This window comes from Colius striatus, chromosome 10 (assembly GCF_028858725.1).
Source record: "Colius striatus isolate bColStr4 chromosome 10, bColStr4.1.hap1, whole genome shotgun sequence".
Lineage (NCBI taxonomy): Eukaryota > Metazoa > Chordata > Aves > Coliiformes > Coliidae > Colius > Colius striatus.
In genome coordinates this window covers 31,639,739-31,663,462 of record NC_084768.1, presented here as the reverse complement: position 1 = coordinate 31,663,462, position 23,724 = coordinate 31,639,739, and the positions used below count along the sequence as shown (strand labels likewise).

Sequence of the window (23,724 nt, the reverse complement as noted above, 5' to 3'; positions counted from 1 at the left end):
AAGCTGTACTCAGTATTGTCTTTTATCCTTCTGTACACTAGTTCACTTCCAGCTTGGAAGGTGCTGGAGGAAGAGCCTTTTGTTAATCTGTCAGAAATGGTGAAGTGCTCTTGGTGACTGTCAAGTCCTGTATAGAAATACTGGGAGAAGTAGCAGGTGAGAATCATTCAGAAAGCAATTGGACAGGTTCACATTGTACCTTTAGCTACAAAGGTAGCTACAGCCTCTAAGGGTATCACTGCCAGTTCTTGGACTTGGGAGGAATGTGTTAGAAACATCACCACAAGCACTCTCTGTGTATTTTCTTGCTGCCTTGTAGTCCTCAGAATGCTAAATGGATTGGTCTTCTGTTTTTACAAGAACAGAGAGCAGAGGAGCCAGCTGCACTGTATGAGAGTTATCTTCTGTGATGAATAGCCATGGACAGGTGCACGGGGAGGAGTGAAAACACAGTAACGTACACATTGTCTCCTCTCCTTTCTTCCCTTTGAGTACACTAGCTCTTTGCAGCTCAGGGGCTCCCTGAGCTAGAAATACTGCTAGAAACACTTTCTGTATATTCTGATGATAAACTTGTTTTAGAAGGAGTTTAAAAATGAAATGTCTGAGCTATCAAAAATACAGTGTGTTTATCTATGCCAGCCTTCAGAATAGTAGCAGATAGTGTTACTTACAGTTTGGGGAGGCTGAATGCTCTGGGGAGTTGCTGGCTGTGATTAGGAAAATTGTTGAACATCTTAAAGCAGAATTTACAAAAGATCAAGACATTTCAGACATTCAGCATTGCCTCTCCTAAGGAAAAGCATGTTTGCCTCAGTAGGGCTCTCTTGGCAGTCCTGTAGAGAACAGTTAATTAACCTGGATTGCCAAAAGCTTCTGCCAAAGCTTGCAAGCTAAAAGCTATTAAGGAGCCAGCTGGCTGTGATGCAAGAGGAAAGAGTGCAGTTGTGGACTTTGACACTGGGCTTTTCTGCTTCACTTTGCCGAAGGCAAAATAGAATAAATAGCTAGCTTTGTGCTCAGAGTTGCCTGGCGAGCTTGTTGTAGATATTTATAAGTGCTCTCCTTACCCTCACTGTTTGATTTTAGATATTTAGGCCTTTAGAAGGCTGCTATGGTTAGTTAGGAATGCAGGACTGCTTGTGAAAGGGGGAGGATTGGAAGGCATGGAAGGAAGAGAAGCTGTGTCTGAGGGGCCATGGCATGTAATGCAGCTCACCTCACCTCCTGTTTCCTTCTGGGACAATGTCAGGGGATTGCTTTTTGTAACAAAAATTCTGACTGACCATTTGATGTTGCCATGAGTTGAGGAGAGCCTGGAGGACATTTTCTAAAAGCTCATCTTCCTCTGTGGATCGATTTAGCACTAAAAATGCCTGGGCCTGAGCTGGCCAGTGAAAATGACTGTTCTCAGTGTCAGGAATTGGAAAGACAGGGTGAGTTTTCTATAAAACAGATCTGACTTTAGGAAAGAAAGCAAAACAGCAACAACTTTCCTTAGCTGTAATGAATAATTAGCTATAAGTCAAGAGCCAGAAAGACATTGCTTTGCAGTAGGAACAAGCTAAAGATTCATCAAGGTATGACTTCAAACTAAGCAAGTATTTTGCCTGTGTTTTTTGTTTTACTTATGTTGGATGGTAGGAGTGAAGCCAGGATGAGTCCTGCAAACACAGGTGCAAGTGGGAAATATTTTCATTTGTGATCTAGGCAAAAAACAAGAGTAGGAATTTGTTTATCATGTGTGCTGTTGGTGAAGTAGGCTTTGTTATGAGAACCAAATTATTGTGCAGAAAGCAGGGGATGGGGACTAAAGCAGTAAGAGTGAAGTGAGGGTATGAAATGGAAAGAGACAAGTTTTGAATTCTTGTTTAGCCTCACTGATAAACTAGCCAGTCTTTGTATGGAAACAACAGGTAGTACAAATGCACTTATAGTAATGCAAAACACCCACTGGGGAAAGGTCAAGTGACCTTAAATAAAATACTAATAATCCCTCAGATGAAATCCAGATGAAGTGCAGTATACACCTTTTGATTCTCTTTGTTTGAGAGAGATGAACTCTTGAGGTGCTGGAAGATCTGGGGCTATTAAGGGGAATTGATGACTGCTTGGTTTAACCTGCACAGTAACAGCTGAAGCTGGGTAAGGATTTCTTCCCCTTCTGCACACTCCTTTTCAATGTTATGGAAATGAAGCTTCTCAGAATAAAAATAACTTAATCAAAAAGCACCCAAGCATGAATTTGGCATGTACTCTGGAAGGTTTCTACTAAATGTTGACAGGGGAAGAGTACTGTGAGGGAGCTTCCCAGCAGGGACCGTGGGAACAAGCAGGAGACAGCTACGAAACGGAGTGTAATCAGCCTGTGAAGGCAATGGCATGATGTGCCTACGACAGCAGCAAATGCAACTCTGCAGGAAACATAGGATCCAGGCTGATGACCTGTTCTGATGGTTTCCAGCACATCCAATCACTTATCTCACAAATGCTACAGGTCTGGCGAACTATAGAGTGAGCTGGACATCAGAATAGATGATCAAGCAGTTGAAAAAGCAGTGTGGCTCTGTTTTGGAAGGTCATGTGTTTACCCTGGGTTCTTTCAGTACAAATACATATGCACAGTCAGCAGGAGTGTGACAGTTTTCTGCTCTTGGGCTCAGTGAGGCTTGCTGTCAGGTGTTTGTGTTAATCTTGTTAGAGATGCAATGGCCTGCTTAAAGAAAAAGGTGGTACAGTTTGAAGAACAGATGAATATTCATCTGGAGTCCTGTGTCCAGTTCTGGGCTCCTCAGCTCAAGAGGGACAGGGAACTGCTGGAGAGAGGCCAGTGCATGGACACCAAGGTGATCAGGGGAATGGAACATCTTTCATATGAGGAAAGGCTGCGGGAACTGGGGCTGTTTAGTCTGGAGAAGAGGAGACTGAGGGGAGATCTTATTAACATTGACAAATATCTAAAGGGTGGGTGTCAGGAGGTTGGGCCATCCCTTTTTTCTATAGTAGCCAGCAACAGGACAAGGGGTGATGGGATGAAGCTGGAACACAAAAAGTTCCACTTAAACATAAGAAACAACTCTTTCCCTGTTGAGGTGAGGGAGCCCTGGCACAGGCTGCCCAGAGGGGTTGTGGAGGCTCCTTCCTTGGAGGTCTTCAAGACCCACCTGGACATGTTCCTATGTGACCTGATCTTGGTGACCCTCCTGCAGGGGGGTTGGACTGGATGATCTCTAAAGGTCCCTTCCAACCCCTACCATTCTGTAATTCTATGATTCATTAACTTTGAGAGGAGAAGAGGGTAAACGTGGTGAGAAGCTTTTGATGCTTAAAGTTCTAGATTGCATGAAATACTGTCTGTGCAGGAAGAATATGGAGTTTAATTAAAGAATTGGGCATCAGCTTCAGGTTGTTTATGGTCTGGGCTCATCAGGTCTAAAAGTCCTTATTTCTGCAGTGGGATAAACTAGCTGCAGAGTACAAATGAGAAAACTATAGCTTAAAGGTCTTGTTCATCTGGTCAATGCAACAGGGTTCTTTTGAGACAAAGATGAGGCTATGAAGAAGAGAGCCCTTTGCAAGTGTCAGCACCTCCTCCAAGTTTCAGCTGCTTTATCTAGTGTAGATGCTACAGGTACATTTAAAGAACTGTTCACCAAATGCTATTGTGTAAGCAAAGCCTTCCTCTGTTGGGGAGGAGACTGGATGACTTTACCTGGAGTAAACAGCTGTTGGATTACTTTGTGCTCCTCACAGTGATCAAACAGTCTCACAGTACTTGGGGAGTCTCTGGTCACACACAAATCTCAGCTGTGTACCAAACAAGCGCTTGAACTCATTTCTCTGCTCCCATGCAGGTGGGTCTCAGCTGGAGGTGAAACTAGTGCTGCTTTGGAAGCATAACATGAGGATAGAGTACTTAGCTGTGACACCTTGGCCTCTGGACCCGTCAAAGCGCAGCACGTGGGTTGAAGTGACGATGGAGGGAAGCTATGACATCCTGCATGACATCAGTTGCACCATGAGGAAGCCTATTACCAGTCTGTACCGCACTACGGTCATCCGGCGCTTCTGGAACACCCTGCAGAGGTGAGCCAGACCATCCCCAGCAGTTCCCAGCGTCCAGTGTAACCAAGAAATTCCTTCCTTGGGATGCTGGGGCATGGGCTGTGCAGGTGGCCATCCCAAACCAGAGTCCCAAAGGAACGTGCTGTGAGGAAGAGGCATGACTGGCAACAAGCTTGCCATCTAGCCAAGGAAAAGTCTCAAACTACCTGTGACCTGGTCTGTAAGATTATGTCATGGTGAAGCTGTTGCTGCCCCCAAGTTCTGATCCTGTGATGCAAGCTTTAACTCTGACTGCCATCCCATGGAGATGGGCTGTTCTTACAGCACAGCCTTGCAGTTATGCATGGTCACACTAGGAGCAGCAGCTCATGTCTCTAGGCCTGAAGGGAATGTGGGTTGTAACAATTTCCTGGCCATTACCCTCTGCTGTTCATCAGATTCCTTTTCTAGCACTTAATTCCCAGCTCTGATCATACTCCTTATATATTTGACTGTTACGCTTCAACTCCCTTAACATGGTCTTTACAATCAGGGGTTGGATCCCATCATTGCCCTAGAAAGGAATGTAGGTGGGCTCCCAATACATAGGGAGTGCTGTGTGTGCAGACACTGGGCTGGCTGGGGCAGCAATGGGGAGAGTGTGGGCTTTTGTGGCTATCTGCCTCGTCTCTTTCAGCATCAACCAGACAGATCAAATGTTGGTTCATCTACAGTCTTTTGACACAGTCCCAGAACACTTCACCATTCCTGAGAGCACTAAGAATGGGGTTCCCCTTTTCTACATCCCTCCAGGCTCCACCACTCCGGTATGTTCCCCTTCTCTCCTGTTTAATATGGGATGAGTTGTCTTTCCTGCCTATTCTGTCTTGCACTAGAGGATGACTAGTCTCAGCAGGCTTTTCCAGGGGATACCTCACATGGTGGAGTTGCTGCTGGCAGTCCTGTGCTCTGGTGATGTAGCCCAGCACCGTCAGGTGAAGGTATCGGAGGTGCTGAATAGTTGTTTAATAGGCTCCTTGCTCTGAGCGCTCGTGTGGAAGGTACAAGAGAGATGCTTGTCATCTGCACAACAGAAACTAAACAGAGTATGAGCCAAGAGATTCCACTGCAAAATTCAAATTCATTGAAGCTCACTGAGCATAGCATGTGCTAACATATTACCTGTTCCCTGCTAGCACTGTCCTGGTAGAAGGTGTCTAGCAGATAGCAAAGCAAGGGAGATTTAATTTAAGAGGTCTATCCCTTTAATTTTATTGCTTAAGCCCTTCTTTCATTTGACCTAGTAAGTTTTCATTACATAGGATTATGTATCCCATAGTATAGCTGGCACATCCCATGTTATGGCTAACCAGCACCTTATTTGTGTGTCAGCACAGTTGCTGTAGTTGGTGGAATCACAGTGTTACCTTACAAACACGTTAGAGTTGCCCAATGCCACCCATTGCTGATTCCCTATTTGCATGAGCGCTCTCAGACGACTTATCTCAGTGTCTAATTGCTCTACTGACACAAGCCATACACGTCTCTCTCACCAGAAAGCACACCATTACATATGCTGTCTTTAACATGGTTGATTTACTTGATGCTAAGTAGTTGAACTCCTGATTAACTTGACATTTCGGGAACCTGATTTGGTTTTGCTTACATTGCCTGTTTCAGTGTGAATGCACTTAGTTATTCTGCTGAGGGGCAGTTACTGAAAGCCAAGGATGTGGCCTTCAAGGCCTGCACAGCTCAGCTGCAAGACAAAGTCCTGCTCTCTCTGGGTGGAACCAGTTTCTTGCTGAATATTGCCCTGTCATTTTCTCAGGTGCTCTCCCTGCAGCACAGTGGGTCTGACTCGAGCCATTCCCAATTTGCCTCCTACTGGAAGCCCATCCTTTCCATGGATGCCAACTTCTGGCAGAGGTGGCTGCACATGCATCGTATAGTCCTCCTCTTGGAGCACGACACGTATGTAACTGGTGTGCACAGTATGGGGCTAGCCTGGGAAAGCAGGGCCTTCAGTCCAGTTGCAGGTGCTTATGGCCAAGGGAGGGCCCTTGGGACCTGGTGGATGATGAATGCTTGTTTGTCTGAGAGAGACTGTGGGTTGGGAAGTCATCTTTGTCAAGAGAGGAACTGTTCTCAGGAGCATAAATTTGTTCTCAGATCCCTTCTTGGGTTTGGATTTCCTGGTGGCAGGGGTTGTGGAAGCATCCAGTTGGAGCTATCCCACAGCTTTTTGTCTGTTTTCCTGAGGCTGGCCCTAGTTGCAGAGTTGTGTGAATAGCAGCCACATATTGCATAGAGGGAGACAGAAGTGGTGCAGGGTGGAGAGCAGGATCCGTGTGTGCTCAGGGAGTGTGGCTCCCGCCAGCAGGCAGGAGAGGTGCTTGATTGTTGGCTGCTGTGGATGAAGAAAGCTGATGTACCAGGCAGAGAATGAGTGGGAATGGTTGTAGCAAAGTCTGGGAAGAAGAGAAATGGGTTTTTAAGTGACTTTCTGCCACACTCTGCAGGCCTGTGCCCAAACACCTGCACACACCGGGCAACAACGGCCGCTACAGCACCATCCAGTGCCGCATCTCTCACTCGGCGCTCACCTCGCTGCTGCGGGACTGGAGCAGCTTTGTGCTGGTGGAGGGCTACTCCTACGTCAAGCTGATACACAGGTGAGTGGCTCTGGAGCAGACTCCTGTGGGGAGACAGGTGTGTGGCCACACCAAAGAGCCACTTAGACCAGTACACCGTGATGGGCCAGAAGCAGGTGTCTAGAGGGGAGGATAAGAGTGGGTATGAAACCCTGTATACTCTGAATTACAGGTTAGCCCAAAGGGAGAGAGAAGCTCACTGTGGGGTTTCACCACACTAGACCTGAGCTCTGCAGAGCAGGCCTCCTCCTGGTCTGACAGGACAGAGAAGCAAGGTCTGTGCTATTTCATTGCTGTCTTGGTCCCTCTCTAGCTCTGAGGATCCCACACCTTCCTCGTTCTATGTGGTGCGGATCATCTCCAAAGCTCCCTGCATGGTTCTCCGGCTGGGGTTCCCCATTGGCACACCTGCACAGGCCAGGAACAAGGTGAGAGCTGGCTGAGTGCTACCTGGGGTAGGAGCAGAGCAAGAAGTTCTGGGTGTGGAAGTGGTGGGTAGGTCATGGATGATGCTGTGTGCAGGTATCCTCCAATAACTAACTACTGTGTTAATGCTCAGATGGGTGTGAATTTACTGCCACAGAAAGGGACAGTTTGGACAAAGCTTCCTGTGTTAAGTTTGTGAAAGTCTAAACCCGAAGACTCAAAGATAAATAGAATAGCTGGTCATGTGAATGTTTTTCCCACTGCTTAATTCAACTGTGGGGCTTGAAATGACTCAAAGGTTATCTAGTCTATCTGTGTGACCAAAGCACAATCAATACTGTCTGTCAGGAACAGTAGATACTTGACTGACTCATCTGAAAAGACCTCTGTGGTGGATGGTACTACACGTTCCCTAGGCTGTCTACTTCAGTAGACCGTGCATTGTATCATTGGGCAAGGAAGAGTTAGAGCTAAAATGCAAACAGTTCCCTGCATGATCAGTACGGGGGGCGGGGGGGAAATGAAGTACCCATAAAATGTTTTGGAGAGATGCAAATCTGCTAGATAGACTTTTAATAACTGCTTTGTACCAAAAGAAATAGGTTGATGCAGAAGGTGAGGTTACTGTGTGGATCGTTTCTCCAGCTGTAATGGCTTAGACAAGTCTTAAGTGTTCTTAGGTGAAACAGTAAGCATGAGAAATATGTGCTGCTATTAAACTGTGCACCGTTTGTTTTAAACAAGAGGTTTATCATTAAACCTTTATCTCTTCATGAAATACATTTTTGACTTGTCTCAGCTTTAGTGTTAGGTTAGGCTGAGGAGAAGCTGACAAACATGGGAAGGACCATCTCTTTCTGAGATGATGAGCCCAGATAACACTGGGTTCAGTGGGTTCAAATTCTCTGCCACTCTGGAGGACCTGCCCTTTCATGTCTTTAGGAGATCCAGACTTTGGGCACTGATTACTGGGCCAACACGTGGGCTGGTATTGCCAAGTGACAGGTTTTGTGAAGAAGTTGCCTCTGGCAGATGTAGGTTAATACCTGTCTCATGAAGAAGGTGTCAGACAAGCACCATACCCTGCAGCTCTGGGCAAGCTCCAGATCATTGCACCGGGGGCTGTACATAAACTATCATGCACAATCTCTTTTTTTTCCTCCTTTTGCATGCCATAGGGCTGATTGGCTACACAGTGTGGAGGATGGCAGCACAACTCAGCCTGCCTTGTTTCAGGGGAAGGTTTTTTTGTGATGAGCTGTTCAAATTTTGTTGAAGGGAAGGAAAGCAGCTGGTCACCTGGTACCGCTGGACTTTCAGAAGGCATTTGGTCAGACTTCAGTGTAGGATGCAACTGTAGAACTGGAGTTGGAATGGGGTGCCATAGACCAGAAACTGTCTTAGAGAACAAAGCAAGGAAATAGTGGTGTTCTCAATATCTTTTCTCTACTCAAAGGGTGGGGAACTCATCTGTGAGTAGGTAACTGGTATTGAGCTGGGGAAATCTGCAGGTGGCACAAAGCACGTGGGTTTTCTCTGCCCTGCCAACCTGTGTGCTTTGTGAACATCTAAGCTGCACAGTGGTAACTGGAAGCCACTCTTGATAACTGCAGAGTAGTGCACCTTGGGAGCCTAAACACCATCAGTGATAATGTGTTATCAGTGTGAAACCACAAAGAGGATCCAAGTGGCATCGTAGTGCAGAAAAGAGCTCTGCATAATGTTTGGCCTCAGGAACTGTTCTGTCCTGGAAAAGGACAAAAGAATGGTGGGGAAAGTTGCTGGAAAAATGATGTTGAGGAGGGAGATGGAGAGCTGCTGTTCTCTTGTTTGCCTACAATGGTAATGGAAACTAAAAGGGGTTGAACAAAGATCGTGACAAGAAACCTAACTATGGAAACTCCAAAGGAAACGCTGGGGCACTGTGTGGTGTGGGTAGAATCGTGTTCAGAGCTGTCCAAAGCTCAAAAGAGCTATCAGGAAGTTGTTTTAGAAAAAAGTAATCTAAAAAATAACCTAAGAACCTTTTACCATAGAGGTCTGACATGTGAACATGATAGTGAGGGAAAGACATCAGCTGTGGGAACAGTCTGGCTGTGTCTTGTACGCACTAGTTTACATTTACTGTGGGCTGTTGAGGAGAGGAGGAGGGGAGGAATGAGGGTGGGTACTTGAACTGCTTCTGTGGAAGAGCTGGCATGCAATTAATTTGTTTTTGATCAGAGCTGTGGAAGGTGATTTCTTCAGCCTTGATGTTATCTTTGTGGGGTTTGGGCCTTTCTCTTGTCTTTAAAAATATTCCTAGTTCTTAAAATATGGGGCCTCAGAGCTTTGTGTCATTTTGATCTTGGTCTTGCTAGTGTGTCACAAGTTAAATGAGCTGCTCATCTGTCTATTCAAGGAGTGTTAATCAGGCTCTTATTCTGCAAGCTTATTTTGAGTAGCTTACATCTCTAGACAAAGGTGGTCACTTTTACCTTTTGCTTTTGCCGTGACAGATAGTGGAGGAGTTACGGGACCGAATCTTGCAGCTGCGCTTTCCCCACAGGGTCCAGAGCAAGGAAGCAACTCCAAAAGCAAAGAGGAAAATGTTTGGCAGTAGTTCTCCCTCCAAGTCTCCACCTGTGGCTGGGGCCCAGTCAGCCCTCTCAGACAGACCCTGCCTTGTTGTGCTCAACAAACCCTTGGAGAAGCTACTGATCAGGTAGTGATGGAGATTCAGGCCATGAGCACACCCTTCTTGCCCTGGGAAGTGGGAGGGAGGAGGGTCTGTGGATGGCACTGCCAGTTGCAGGATGAGAGCGACATGTCTGGTGCTTGCTGGGGTGGGTTTGGGTTGTGTGGCCGGGAGTGGCAGCTGTAGCACAGGAGAGCTGTGACTTGCAGCGGGAGCCCTTGTTGGACAGGCAGATATATTGCTCCTAACTAAAACAATGCAGAAGTAAACTTAGTTACTACTGCCTGAGCAGGATCATAGAATCATAGAATGGCAGGGGTTGGAAGGGACCTTAGAGATCATCTAGTCCAACCCCCCTGCAGAAGCAGGATCCTGTGCTGGGCCAGCTGTGTTCTACTGCTGGAGGGCTGTGTCCTGGGCCCAGTGAGCAGGCTGAGAATCCACACAGCTCTGGCCCTGAGCAAAGCTTTCTTTCCACCTCAGTGAGCCACATTTCTGCCCTGTCCTAGGTATGAGAAGCTGCCTTCTGACTACCGAGCCCCTTTCATTCTCAACCTGGAGCATCCCCCGGTGTCTGGCCCTCTCACCATGGCCGCCAGTCGGACGGCCTCTTCCACCCTGGCCTCGCTCTCCCGCTACTTCTACCACCAGCGCTGGATCTGGAGTGTCCAGTCGGGGTTGGCACCAGCTGTGCCCATCACTGCTGTAGCACAGCTCCTTTCCACACTCACCGAGTAAGTCGCTCACTTGAATGAGGATGCCTTCTCCAGCTAGTCCTGCAGAGAAAGCAGGGTGGATCTGATCGCCTCCAGGTGACAGTTGAAGCTGCTGTGCAGGTGGTTTTGATCCTTTATGCAGCTTTTAGTGCTGCTTGGGCCAGTGCACTACCCAGCTCTGCAGCTGAGGAAAAGGAGAGTCCTTGAAAACACCCAAAAGGGCAAGAGGTGTTACTGAGCCTGGAGGCTGTCCTGTGCAAAGTGTCACATCTCCCTGTTTCCTTGTCTTGGGAAGGACGGTGTTATGGAGTGAAGAACACAGTCATTGTTGTGTTTTAAGTCTTGCAGTGTGGGTAGGGAAGTCCTCCATGTCTCACTGCCTCTCTGTTGCCAGAGTCCGTCTGTCAGAAGGTTTCCACTTTGCATCCAGCGGGGATGGAATTATCAACATGGTGCTGGAGCTGCCCATACAGGTGAGCCTGAGTGCTGCAGAGTGTGGACACAACCCTCCATGGCCTCTTCTGAGGTGGATTTCCCATCCACTTCTGGCACACACCCTTGACATGTAGAGGGACATGGCTCCTTTTCTGGAGTAAAGCAGCTTGGAGGTTGGGCATTTTCTTGTCTTCACCTGCAGTTAGAGAGCTGCTTTGCTGGTAGGGACATGGAGTCATAGAATGGTTTGGGTTGAAAGGGACCTTCAAGATCATCTAATTCCAGCCTCCTTGTCATGGGCAAGAACATCTTCCACTAGACCAGGTTGTTGAAAGCCCCAGACAAGTCCTGGCCTTGAACACTTCCAGGGAAGGGGCAACCTCTTTGGGCAGTCTCTTCCAGTGTGCTGTGCTGGAGGAGTTCTTGGGACTGGGACAGGCTCCCTCTCTCCGCTGCTGCTAGTGGAGCTGAGTGATGTGTTTGTGTAGTAGGAATGAGCCCTGGGTAGGCGTGGGCTGTTGCTGCTGGCTGGGCTCATGCAGTGTCTCACCTGCAGATCAATGGTTCGAGTGAGAGCAGCAGTGGCAGGGAGAAGCACACCTGTGTCGTCCAGTACCTCCTCTTCCCACCCCATTCCACCTCCACCAAGGACAGGTGAGGCTGTTGCCCTGCTCCTAGGGAGGGCTGGCAGTGGGGTCATGGCTCCAGACTCGCTCAGTGTGGGAAGGAAGGAGTCCCCCGTCATCTGGGACAGGCCTGTCATGAATTGCTCACCAGTTAGATGAGGCTTTGCCTGCAAGCTTGGGGTTTGTGTGGCTGCTTTCACAGCTCAGAGGGGAGCTGCAGTGGGCTGCTGGCACTGTGACATCTCACAAGACTTGTCTTGTGTCGTTCCTTCAGCTTTTCCACAGATGATGACAATGATACAGAGGTAGAGGCCATTGAGGTGGACACAGAACTGAACCTGGTCACTGAGTGCTGGGTGGAGCCCCAGAGTGGCCATGTCCACAGTACTGCTGAGAACTGGAAGCATCTCCATGGCTTACCCTACCAGAAAATACCTAAAGCAGTGAGTCCCTGAAGGGGTGGGAGGGATGGGCCCTTATTTGGAAGGAGAAGGGTTTATTGCCAGTGCACTGCAACACTGCAGGTGAATTGTTGAGGGCCAGAAGGCGTGGGAATGCTGTTAGCAAAAGAGCTGACAGTTCTAGAAGAGGAACTGGGCTACTGGATAGAAAATGTTTCTGGATTGCAAGGCAGTAGATGCAGTGCTGCTGTGTGGAGATAAGTGGGAAGATACAAATGAATTTGTGAAGAGGCATTGCATTGGAGGGGAGCAAGCTGGAGCAGAGCAGAGATTGCAGGCAGTACTACCAATGCACCTCCTGAGTAAGGCAAAAAGAGACTAAAGGACTGGTGCAGAAGGAGGTATCAATGAGTGAGAACAGGACAAGTCATGGGATGGGATTATGGATGTTTTCTCTCCTTGCTTTTAGACTGTTTTCTCCTGCATTTAGGGGTAATAGTTCTGCTGCATACAGCTGAGCCTTGACTGCTTGTTTGCAGCTCTATCCCCGGGACCTTGCGTGCATTGCCACCATGCTGACCTTCGAGTACATCAGCCAGTTGTGCCAGAACAAGGAGTGGGTCTGCCCTCCTTCAGACAGCAAAGCTACTGAAGGTCAGTCCAGCATATGTATCCTAGCAGGTTTGATGGAGCAAGAGGCAGCTAGGCCCTGAATGTCTAAGGGCCTCTTAAGAGATTTCTGGAAACTGGGACAGGTATTTTGACAACACCTTTCTAGATTTTGATGGCCACGTGTCCCTTCACACTTGTGCTAAGCTGACAGAGAAATGGCTTCATCCTGGGAGGGCCAAAAGGCTGGAGAAGTGACTAGGTGATCCTGCTTGAGCATGGGTTTGGACCCAATGGCCTGCAGAGGTCCTTTCCAACAACAGCCATTCTGTACTTGTGTGAGAGGGGCTGCCTTCTGGAGCAGATGGAAGATGAGCTCACCGATGCAGTGATGGGCAGACTATGCCTGTACAGATGGTTTTACAGAAGTTGTAAATAATGGGAAGGAGGAGCTCTTCTCAGTTACAAGATGCAGTTTCCAGAACAGTTTGAGGGAAGCTTACTTTCTGGTGGTCCTATTCATCTCTGGACCCACTGTGCTTTGTTTTCCCACAAAGATAGGGCAGGGGACCTTAGAAGGTCTGTCTGTCTTTTTTTCTTCAGGATGGGATTGTGTATCTGATCTGATTAACATAGCTCATTGAGAACTCCAGGAGTAGGCCTGGGGGTTCACCCTTGTCAGGCAGTCTGTTCCAGAACCTCACTATATTTGCTGGCTCCCAGCACAGTCACTGCTCTCCAGCAGTGTTACTGCTGTACAGCTTTTGTCCCCTGGGCAGCTCTGGGCCCGAGTTGTGTAAGGCCTCATAGTGGCTCTCCATCCTTCCTTGTAGGAAGGTGACAGTAAGCCCAGGATACTCTTGCAGCCTCTTACTGCCTCTCTGTAGCAGCTCCCAATCTGCTGCAGCCTCTGGCAGGCTTTGTCCTTTCCCTACATTCATTCCTTGTATCCCTCCATCCTCCTGAGCAGAGGGAGTTGGGGCAGTGTCATGTGTCATTGCCTGTGCTGCTTGCAGGGTGTTTAGGGCTGTCACTGTGCATGTGGTAGCCTGAGAGGCAGGGCTATGTGATGCCCACAGGCATGTTATGTTCCCAATTCTCAATGCAGGTCCAGACATGGGGGCTGGTTTTCGAGTGCATGAGATCCCATTCCAGTTCAACCTCATGAAGCTGTTGCCCAGATGCCAGCAAGTTGAGATGTTCTTCCTAATGCTGACAAAAGGTAAGTGCCTCTTCACCACCTGCCTTCTCTTGTCCTCCCTCTGTGACTGTGGCACCCTGCTCTGTGTGCTTGTCTCCCTGGGCAGCAGGTGTATGAGAGCTGCCATGCTGCTGCTTTCAGTAGTAGCTCAGTGCTGTTCTTACTATCTCTGCAGTCCCAGTGCTGTCTGTCTTGGCATGATAGATGTGGAAGAGTTGCTTTTGAAAGCATGAGGCCTAGACTGTTGCTCTGTGGTGGTGGTTTGTTGTCTTCAGCCTCAAATATATTCAGAACAGTTGCAGTGTGGGGTAGCTAATGGTGCTGGAACTCCCAGGCTTCCTCACCACTCTCCATGTCAGCCTTGCAGACGTGCTGAGGGAAACTCTTGGCTGCATGCAAGTGTCACTTTGCAAAGGGCTGTCTCCTGGGTGCCTGGGCGGGTGGTGGCTGTGGAGATGCTGTCTCTGAGGCTGCCATCGTTCTGTTTTGGAGCAGAGAATGAGGAGATGACCAAGGATTCTTCATTTGTGCCCAATGAAATGCTACTAAACCTCTTCCATGGCTGCCTGCAGCATGACCTCAGTGACCGGGAGATCCCCGTGGCTGATGCTGACCATGTGGCTTTCATGGAGCAGGTTCTGCAACGGGACCGTGATGGTCATCAGCCCCCCTTCACGCTCCCTGTGATCAGAGGTAAGGGCCAGGAGCGTGGCAGCAATGACATCTGGGGTGTTTCAGGAGCCTTACTTTCAAGTCTCTTTCCTCAGCTGGTGTTTCTCAGCTTAGTTGATCTGCTCCATTTCAGAAGAAGCCCTGAAAGGCTGTGGGACCCTGGAGCAGCAGGATGCTGCTGCATCTTATCACCTTGTTGGTGGCAATGGCACCAGAGATATGACTGGCTCCACGAGTACTCTGCAGGTACTGCTCTGGGGCTGTCCTCCCAAGTCCCCTGTGAAAGCAAAGCAACAGCTGTTGAAGAGCAGGAGAGTTTAATAGAAGGGTTGAGGACAGATTGAAAGGCTGGTGTTTTCCCCATGCTTGGCAGCAGTTCAAGCTGTAGCCTGTGGCTGAAGTCAAGCAGGAATCTGGTAGGTGTGTGGGCAGTTGCACTCACCGTGGGCCCAGCCTCTTAGGGCAGCACTGATGCTGTGCCACATGCAGAGTGCTCAGAAACCTTTTGGAATCACTCCCTGAGGGTCAGAACTAGCCCCAGCAAAGCTGACTAAGCATTTCCTGACTGCACCGTGTTTCCTGGAGTCAGACTGCTTTGAGAAGGGTGCAGTGGGTGGCCAGGGTGACTTCAGGGTCCTGCTTTTTGGCTGCTACATGCATCGAAGTAGGCTTGTTCCATGTGCTCTGAGCTTACTGAGCTTCTTTTCCCTCAGAGCCTCAGCAACACAGAGCTGCCCGAGGAGGACGTGGCGCTGAGCGCTGCCGCAGGGCCCTGTCCCCCGCAGTGGCGATGCTATGCCAAGCTGGTCAACCCACAGCACATCTTCCTGACCTTCCTGCCAGCCGCCTTTTCAGGTGAGGCTGCCTGCTGTGGGAAGGGAGAGGAGTCAGCAGTCCCAAGAGTCTCCTCAGCAAAACCAGAATCAGCTCTTGTAGAGTGGAGAGAAAACTGAAGAGCAGAGTCCAGACCCAGTGTTTTTTCACTGTATGGCCATCAATAGAGCAGTGCAAAGTGATGAATGTATTGCTTTTCTCTTCTTGGATGTGCTGTTGCCCACATGCTGCTTTCAGGCAGGGAATGTGGCTTTTAGCTGCTGGCTGCAACTATTGGACAGTTTTCCTAGTAGAGCCTAGTAGGCTGTTAATAATGGAGTAAAGAGACTGCTGATGAGATGGTCTGGGGGTGTCCCTGCTTCTGGGCATTGGCACTGGTCTTGCTTCTGCTGAGCTGCTGGTGAAGTCTGCTAGGTTCAGCTGGAAGTACTATGTGGAGCTGCTGTCACACACAAAGAGGTAGCAGGGACATCTACACTGTTGGGAATATAGACAGGGGGGGTCAAACTGTTTTCACTGGGAATGTAGACGGAAGGATTAAACTACTCTCACTGGATGGAGAGTGATTTGACTTTGTTTTCTTCCAGATGTACAGAAGCTGATGGCTTGTGGGTTCGACAAGCCTCCAAAAAATGAGAGCCTATCTGGAGAGGATACCCTGGGACCTGTGTGTGCAGAGCGAGTCAGGGCTGAGGCTGAAGGAGGGGATGCTGCAGCGCCATTACCTACCCTCAGCATAACACCAGCCCACGGTACCACCCTCAGGGCAGCACCTTACTAGAGTCTTAGTACCCTTACTGTTCCTGAGAGCACTGTTTGGACACATTCAGACAGAAGAAATAACAGGCTACTTCAGCCCCTGCCTGGCAGTTGGCAGAGTCAGGGTCAGGACAAGGGCCTCAGTCAGCTTTCACAATGTTTGTGGTGGGTGAGGGAGTGTCATGTGAACTGAGTGCCTGTGGTCTGAGGTTGGCTCCCTGCGAAGAGGCAGGTTGCAGGTAGGTAGAAGCTACTAGGAATAACGATACTGGGCTGTACTAGAAAGTCAGTGACTCCCGTGTCGTGATCCAGGCTGGCACTACCAACAGCATGTTGTCTCAAGGACAAGGGCGTGAGACTTGATTGCACAGCCCATGGTGCAGTAAGCCAGGCCTGTAATGAGGATGGAGGGTTGTACTGCTGCAGAAGGTGGTGGTGGTGGGCAGCTACAGCTGTCCAAGAAGGGGATCAGTGTGGTCAAACCACAAGGCTGTGGTCGGGTGCTGGATGAGGAGAACAGCCCTGAGGTTTGAGTGGTGAGAAGCCCGTAAAGGCAATACCTACCTGTGGGTGCTACTGTGAGGGAGGAGCCTGTTGAAGGCCTTGATGTCAGGGCAGTTTCTTTTGCAGAAGCGAGCCGTGAGCCTGAGGAACAGGGAGGGCCCTCACGGAGGGACGTGCACATCTCTTTCTGCCGCCAGAGCTCGCAGTGTGAGCCGGGCGAGTGCCGCCGCTTCCGCTGCCCCGTTTACATCTACAGCTGCTCTTTGGAGCTGTTACGAGAGCAGCTCGTCAGCCCCCGGGCACAGCGTCCTCCCAGGGACATCTTTTTCAGGTAATGCCAACCATACTTGATTCTTCTCCTTGATAAGAGACTGGCTCTAGCCCTGACTTACTCCCTTGGCTTGACCTCTCTGCCTTGTAGCAGCCATGGCCTGTACGTGCCCTAGGGTCCTGCATTGCTGGTAACAGAGCTGTTTCTAGTCTAAAACGTACTTTGTTGGCACTGTGGTTCCTCTTTTCTAGGTCCCAGTCTCTGGAACGCCCTCCTACTGCTGCCTGGCTAGATCACAAGCATAAGGAGCTGGTGAGTTACTGCACGCTGCTGCAGGAGCACTCCCACCAGTGCTATGTGAAAGGTGAGGAGCTGAGGGATAGGTTGGAGATGACAGATGGGAGCTGAGACAGGATTGGGGTTGGGGCTGGACCCTGGATCTTCTTTGAAGAAAGCAGTGTCTCGTGTTTCTTGTGACCTTGCACTCAGCAAAGAGAGGAGCTGTGGGACTGATCTCACAGTAGAAGGGATTTAAAGATGCCTCTGCACGTTCCTTATGAGCGTTGTGTTGGCTGTTCCTGGACCTGTGGAGGGGAATCCTTTCTTTGACTTTTTCCTCCCATCTTCAGGGTTGCAGATCTCATGGGCACTCTGCCATGATACAAGCCCAGGCTAACGTGCAGCATTAGGCATCCTGGCTGAGTCTTGTGTCCCAGCACCTATGCTGACCGTGAGGCATTGCAGCCTCTCAGGCACAGCTCTGTGCCTGCCTCCCATGGCCGTGCATCCTTGTGCTGGGGTGCTCAAGCTCTGTGTTTGATATGCAGGGCTGTTCAAGAGCCTTCAGCAGACACACAACATCAGCTCCCAGGACCTACTTACAGCCATGGACTACTGTGAGGAGCTGCTCCAAGAGATTGATATCACCAACTTCCTGCTGACAGTGTGCAGCCACGTCCGCTCCTTCCGAGAGAGCCACCAGCATTTCCGTATGCACTCCAAGGCAGCCAGCTTCCAAGTGGGCAGCATAGAGCAAGAGGAGGAGCAGAGCTCTAGGGAACGGGGTGTCTTGGTCTCTGAATCCAGGTAGGGGCCCACATGTCTTCTGTTTGTAGCACCGTGCCCGGACGGATGTTTGTTCAAGCATGTTCTACTGCCTGCTAGAAGGCGTGTTGCAGGGCAAGGTGTAACAGAGTCAGTTGTAAGAACAGATGATTGTGGTGGGATATCCACCTCAGTATGATGTCCATCAGGACTTTTTCATAGTCTCTGATGACATCCATCCTTTGGCTTTCTCGTGTCATCTTAGCTCATTACTGTCCCATTCGGCCTGGGCTGGGGGCAGTTTGTCTGTAAGTAACGTTCAGACTTGTTTCTGGAGAAATTATGCATCTCCTGCTGCTTGACTCGTTTGAATTTGCTGTTGATTCTGGTGAAAATGGCAGGTTTGTTTATCTTTTTCTAATTAATTGTCATTCTTTAATACTAAACTCTGGGAAAAAAATGCATGAGAGAAATATGAAGGCAGAATTGGAACATGATGCTAAACTTCTGACCTTCTGTTCCTTAGGGTATTTGTGAGTTTTATATTGCCTCTGGAAACTTAAGGAGGGAAAAAAAGTGATCTACTGTGCCTTAGTGTCTGTTGAAGAAACACCCTCTTTAGGTCTTTTGTCCTCTGTTTGCACTTGATTATCCTCAGTTCCTTTATGTGACTTCACTAGCTTTGCTGGGAATCCCCAATCCTGTTTTTTCTTGTATTGCAAGTCATTGAGATGAGGCTGTGGTTTGAAGAACACTCAGTGTTCACAAAGTCAGATGACTTCCTCAAGTGCTGCTTTCCCAGAGACAAAGCTGTGTGAACTTTCTTTGTGTTGATATGGCAAATCACCTATCCCAATGCAGATTGTTTAAACTTAGCTGAAGGATGTACAGCTTGTGACACACTGCACCCAGACCTGCCATCTGTTACTGATTCGAGTGCCTGGGCAGTATGTTTGACCAACCAACATCCCACCTCACAAATTGTTAGTTACTGAGTTTTAGGGACTTACTCTGTCATGGAGCTGCCGAGTCAGCCTGCGCCTGAGCTTTGTGCTCCACTCCATGCTGCCAAGACACTAGGGGTGGTGCCATGGTGGTATTTGCTGTGAGGGGCCTGGTCTGGGTTTGGTAGTTCAAATTGCTCCACACCTGCCCCTGTACTCAGCCACGTATGTCTCTTTCCCAGGGAGGGTGTGTAGCATGGTGTAGAGTACTTGGCCACAGGATCAGCAATGGTTAGACTGCCTCTGGCCTGGCTTCAGACAGCCTGAGCACTTATCTGGGCTAGTGGGTGGCAGGAGGGTTTCTGGGGCTGTAGGAGTGGGGACTGTGTAAGTAACATTGTGTTTACACAGGTGAGGTGGGATGCTTGCAGGATAGATAATACATACAGCTACTGTCCTTTCTTGATTTGCCTGTCTGACCTGTCACCAATCCTGTCAGTGCGGAAATGGAGGACTACAGTGAGCACGACTCCCATAACATTGCCAGCCCCACAGAGGAGCCAAAGAGCAGTGTGGGCACCAGCTGCTGTTCAGAGTTTCCCCTCTCCCTGCTGGAAATTGGGCAGCCCTGCCAGGCACACCCTGACTTGCATAAAATTATCCAGGTGAGGAACGTGGAAGCTTGGCTCCTGCAGGAGGGTGCAATGGAACATCTGCCTCATGGTTGGGGTTTCTCTTTTAGGAAAAGTTCCTGGAAATTGGGAGTTTACATTTCAAGCCAGTGCCATCGAATCCTCACTATTTCTTCTATTGCCCCCCATCAGCTAAGAAGGAGGTAGGCATGATGCTGCCCTGGCAGCCACCTTCTCCTTGTGGAGGGAAGTAGCTCTGCTTGATGTCAGATCTGGATTTGGGGCTGGCAGAGCCATGGGTAGATGGAGCCCCTGGGCGGCCCATCGACAGCCTGCTTCACTGCCTGGTGTGGTTCTAGTATCTGCCCTTCCTCCCTCCATCTCAGGAAGAGGCATCTCGGGATCAGGCAGACAGGAAAGGCAGTGAGGACATGGAGGGATCAGAGGCAGAACTGGCAGCTGAGGAAGGTAACGTTTTCTTGCTCTGTCCTGGAGAAGAAAATTTCTGTAGTCTCACTGTTGGTGATGCCTTTCAGAGCTTGGCTGTGTCTGATGGGGTCTCTGGAGATGTGGGCCTGGTTTGCTAACAAGTTCCCTGTATCAACAGGAACTGTGTCTGGCTGCTGCATTGCCACAGAGAGTGACCCCGAGCTGGAGGTGGAGTACCGTGAGAAGCTGGAGCACGAGTTCCCAGACACAGATTCCCTCTCAGACTCCAACACGATGAACCAGGATGATGACTCCTTCAGTGTGCTGGGAGGGGACTCACTCAATGAACAGGAGTTCCTGGAGCAGGAGATGCCCCCTCTCTTTGTGCACCTTACCTGCTCAGTGAAGCTACGTAGCCAGCACAGCTCCATGCCTGTGCAGTCCCTGCCAACTTGTCTAGGTAAGAGCAAGCCTTGCTCTGAGATTAAGGGGCACTAGGGCTTCTGTCAGTTCCCTGCTGGGTGAGTAGCCCCTGGGCCAAACATGCTGAGTCCTAAACAGCAGTTTCTTGGGACCAGCCCTCCCTGTACAGAGTCTCTAGGGTCTCCTAGCGTCAGACAAGGGCTTTTTCACCAGGTCTCCCACTTGGTTGTGGGATTGGTCATGGAAGGTTGAAAGGATCACAGAGGCTTTCTGGAACCTGTCCAGGGGTGTGGGACAGCCACCTTCTTGCAGTCTCTGTACTTGCCACCAGGCTGTGTACGTGTGTAAGCAGAGCTGTTGGCTTGATTCTCTTCATCTGTGGCCTCTCAGGGGAAGTTCTGGGCTGCCTGGAAAGCTGCCAGGGCTTGAACACCATTGACCTGGGAGATCTCTGTGTGACCCTGGACATCTTTGTGCTGACACTGCCCTTGGAGATAGAAGTTGTGAACGCAGACATTCTCCACAACAGGTGGGTGGAAAGAGGCTCAGGCACTCACCCACCCAGCCAGCTCTTCTGCTCTTGGTGCTGAGACTTGAGATTCTCCTCCCCACAGGGCCTGCCACAGCCCTAAGAAAACCAAATGGTTTTCGAGATAGGCTCGCCTTCTCTAGAGATCCCTTTTCTTCTCTTTAGAGCCTGTGTCTCTTCATCCTCTCTGGCTCAAAAGCTGATGCTCAGCCTGCTCTCTCTCTCTCTCATGTGACAGATGCACCTCAGAGAGCAGCGTGTCCTTCACTCGCTCTCCAGGGCAGCCATCCTCTTTCCGCTCAGACGAGGATATCATGCACAACCTGGAGCGGCTCCCGTCCACAGGAGATGAAAGGTGTGGCACTGCAGGTGTAGCAACGTCTGTGGGTTCATTAGCTGCCTGGGAATTGCACTGTGGTGGCTGCATGAATGAGAATAATCAACCATTCTCCTCTGTCCTAGGCACCCTGCCCTTTCCAACCTCCCAGGAGTGCACAGGCAGGCTATTGAAGCCACTATGAATGAGGTAAGCCAGCTTTGCATCTACTTCTTGCTTCTAGCTGGAGCAATGTCACCAAAGCACAAAACTGTGGTTCCTCACTTCCTAGTCTGACCTAAGGTGCAACCTCTGCCAACTGAACCAACCATCAGGCCTTGCTGGTATCACACAGGCACTGACCATCAGGCCTGCTGGTATCACACAAGCACTGACCATCAGGCCTTGCTGGTATCACACAGGCCATTGACCTTGTCCTGTGGTCCCCAGAAGTGTGGGATTCTCCTGATAAAATTCTCCCTGTAGTTGGGGTGGGACAGGCAGAGCTCTCTCCCAGAGGCATTTTCTTAGGTTCATTCAGGAGAGGACGAGAAATGTAGGTGATGAGAGCAGCTGCCTTCATCCTGTTGGGACTTGGATCAGAACTGGGGTAGCCTTGCAAATGCAAGTCACCTAACGGTCTTGCCCTGTGTCCTTGCTGTGCTCAGATTCGCTGGCTCCTGGACGATGAGATTGTGTCTGCGCTGCGGCAGTCGCAGGTGATCAGCTCGTCCATCCTGCACCGCGTGGCCACCCACATCTACAACTCCAAGGGCCGGCCCAGCTGCCACAGCGAGGTGGTGCTGCTCCAGTTTGTCTTTGGACCTGAGCAGTCTCTGGAGAAGTTCAAGGAGGTAAAGAGAAAGCCCTCAGGCAGTGTCATACACTTACCTAGCAGGATGTTCATAGAATCATAGAATGAATCATAGATTGGTAGGGGTTGGAAAGGACCTTTAGAGATCCTCTAGTTGATAATCACGTAATCTAGTAGATAATCATGTTGATTGCTTCCTGTATTGCAGGAGTTCAGAAGAATGGTTCTGCCAGGCTATATGCTCAATGCAGAAGGCAATGACTACCACTATGTCTCCATCAGCCGCCTGCACTCCAGGCGGGCAGCCCCACACCCTTCAGGGACACCCTGCTTGCAGCAGCCGGCTGGAGCAGGCACCAGGACAGCCCTGGGCCAGGCGGGCCAGGAGGGGAGCAGCGAAGCAGAGGCAGAGGGCTCTGAGCTACAACACGCAAGCTGTGTCCTTCCAGAGGAAGCCCGGGGTCTCTGGGGTTGGCCAGAGAGTGAGACAAACATCGTGCCAGACACAGGAAACCACACTGGTGGGAGCAGCCACACACAGGATGAGGTGAGAGTCGCTGAGGTGGTGTCTTTTGATGGGAAGGTGTTGGGATAGTCTGGTAACAGAAGGTAGAGGATGTAAGAGGATGATGAGACTTTTTTTTGGTGACTTCTGGTAGTTTTTGCAACCTTGGCTTGTATGCAGGTCCCAGGAGAAACCCTGAGCCTTGAGCAGAGCAGAGCACCTGGCCACGACTCCCTGGAGGAGACAGCTCAAGAGACAACTGTACAGTCACTGCCATCCTCATCCTCTGAAAAGGGCAACAGTGAGAAGTCACCATTGGTGACACCATCTGCAGCAAGTCTGTCTGACTCCACAATGCAGGGCAGGGAAGGTAGGAGCTGCCAGTGTGGGCAGGATATACCTCAGCCTTGGGAACTTTTATGGGAAGAGGCCAATTCTGGCTATGGCATATGACTGCTACTCCTGTTCCAGTCCCAGGTACCCAGGTCTGTTCCAGGATGCTGGCAATTCACTGCTTAACAGTACATAGGGTACTGTGCTGTGCTACACATACTGGTAGCCCTAATGACATGAAGCTCCTGGTGTCTCCAGTAATGGCTGCAAGTGCTCCCTTCCCCAGCACTGCCTGGTTGTCCTGTGATGCACTGTTTTGCCTGCATATGGGGCACAGGGTGTACTAAGAAGAGTGTGGGCAGCAGGTCAAGGGAAGTTCTCCTCTCACCCCTCTACTCTGCCCTGGTGAGGCCTCATCTGAAGTCCTGTGTCCAGTTCTGGGCTCCCCAGCTCAAGAAGGACAGGGAACTGCTGGAGAGAGGCCAGCATGGGGCCACCAAGGTGATCAGGGGCCTGGAGCATCTTCCTTATGAGGAAAGGCTGTGGGACCTGAGGCTGGAGGAGACTAAGGGGGGACCTCATCAACACAAGTACCTAAAGGGTGGGTGTCAGGAGGATGGGGCACCACTTTCTGTAGTGCCCATTGACAGGACAAGGGGTAATGGACATGACCTGGAACACAGGAACTTCCACTTAAACACAAGGAGAAACTTGTTTGGTGCTGAGGTGAGGGAGCCCTGGCACAGGCTGCTCAGGGAGGGTGTGGAGGCTCCTTCTCTGGAGGTTTCCAAACCCACCTGAACACGTTCGTGTGTGACCTGCTCGAGGGGAACCTGCTGTAGGAGGGGGTTGGGCTGGATGATCCCTAGAGGTTCCCTGTGATGTTATGTGAAGTGGCTTAGCAAGTGGTTTCCTAATCAAACTCT

General features: G+C 50.0%; 1 protein-coding gene across 7 annotated transcripts in view; it reads left to right on the top strand.

The window, feature by feature from the left end:
- Positions 1-23,724, top strand: part of SZT2 (SZT2 subunit of KICSTOR complex) — a 58,240-nt gene that overhangs the window by 9,349 nt on the left and 25,167 nt on the right. For 6 of the 7 annotated variants that reach the window (XM_062004342.1, XM_062004336.1, XM_062004340.1 and 3 more), the window contains exons 10-38: positions 3,855-4,086; positions 4,742-4,871; positions 5,876-6,018; positions 6,567-6,719; positions 7,012-7,126; positions 9,623-9,828; positions 10,311-10,535; positions 10,912-10,990; positions 11,509-11,606; positions 11,853-12,021; positions 12,519-12,633; positions 13,697-13,810; positions 14,285-14,482; positions 14,595-14,707; positions 15,175-15,316; positions 15,883-16,047; positions 16,685-16,889; positions 17,081-17,193; positions 17,657-17,915; positions 19,317-19,482; positions 19,560-19,652; positions 19,836-19,917; positions 20,057-20,338; positions 20,692-20,830; positions 21,069-21,185; positions 21,293-21,356; positions 21,815-22,000; positions 22,169-22,507; positions 22,646-22,835. In XM_062004342.1, coding sequence (XP_061860326.1) covers positions 3,855-4,086; positions 4,742-4,871; positions 5,876-6,018; positions 6,567-6,719; positions 7,012-7,126; positions 9,623-9,828; positions 10,311-10,535; positions 10,912-10,990; positions 11,509-11,606; positions 11,853-12,021; positions 12,519-12,633; positions 13,697-13,810; positions 14,285-14,482; positions 14,595-14,707; positions 15,175-15,316; positions 15,883-16,047; positions 16,685-16,889; positions 17,081-17,193; positions 17,657-17,915; positions 19,317-19,482; positions 19,560-19,652; positions 19,836-19,917; positions 20,057-20,338; positions 20,692-20,830; positions 21,069-21,185; positions 21,293-21,356; positions 21,815-22,000; positions 22,169-22,507; positions 22,646-22,835 — 4,632 coding nt within the window. Of the gene's footprint in view, positions 1-3,854; positions 4,087-4,741; positions 4,872-5,875; positions 6,019-6,566; positions 6,720-7,011; positions 7,127-9,622; positions 9,829-10,310; positions 10,536-10,911; positions 10,991-11,508; positions 11,607-11,852; positions 12,022-12,518; positions 12,634-13,696; positions 13,811-14,284; positions 14,483-14,594; positions 14,708-15,174; positions 15,317-15,882; positions 16,048-16,684; positions 16,890-17,080; positions 17,194-17,656; positions 17,916-19,316; positions 19,483-19,559; positions 19,653-19,835; positions 19,918-20,056; positions 20,339-20,691; positions 20,831-21,068; positions 21,186-21,292; positions 21,357-21,814; positions 22,001-22,168; positions 22,508-22,645; positions 22,836-23,724 lie in introns of those variants that run through there. The other variant, XM_062004341.1, reaches the window with a different exon arrangement.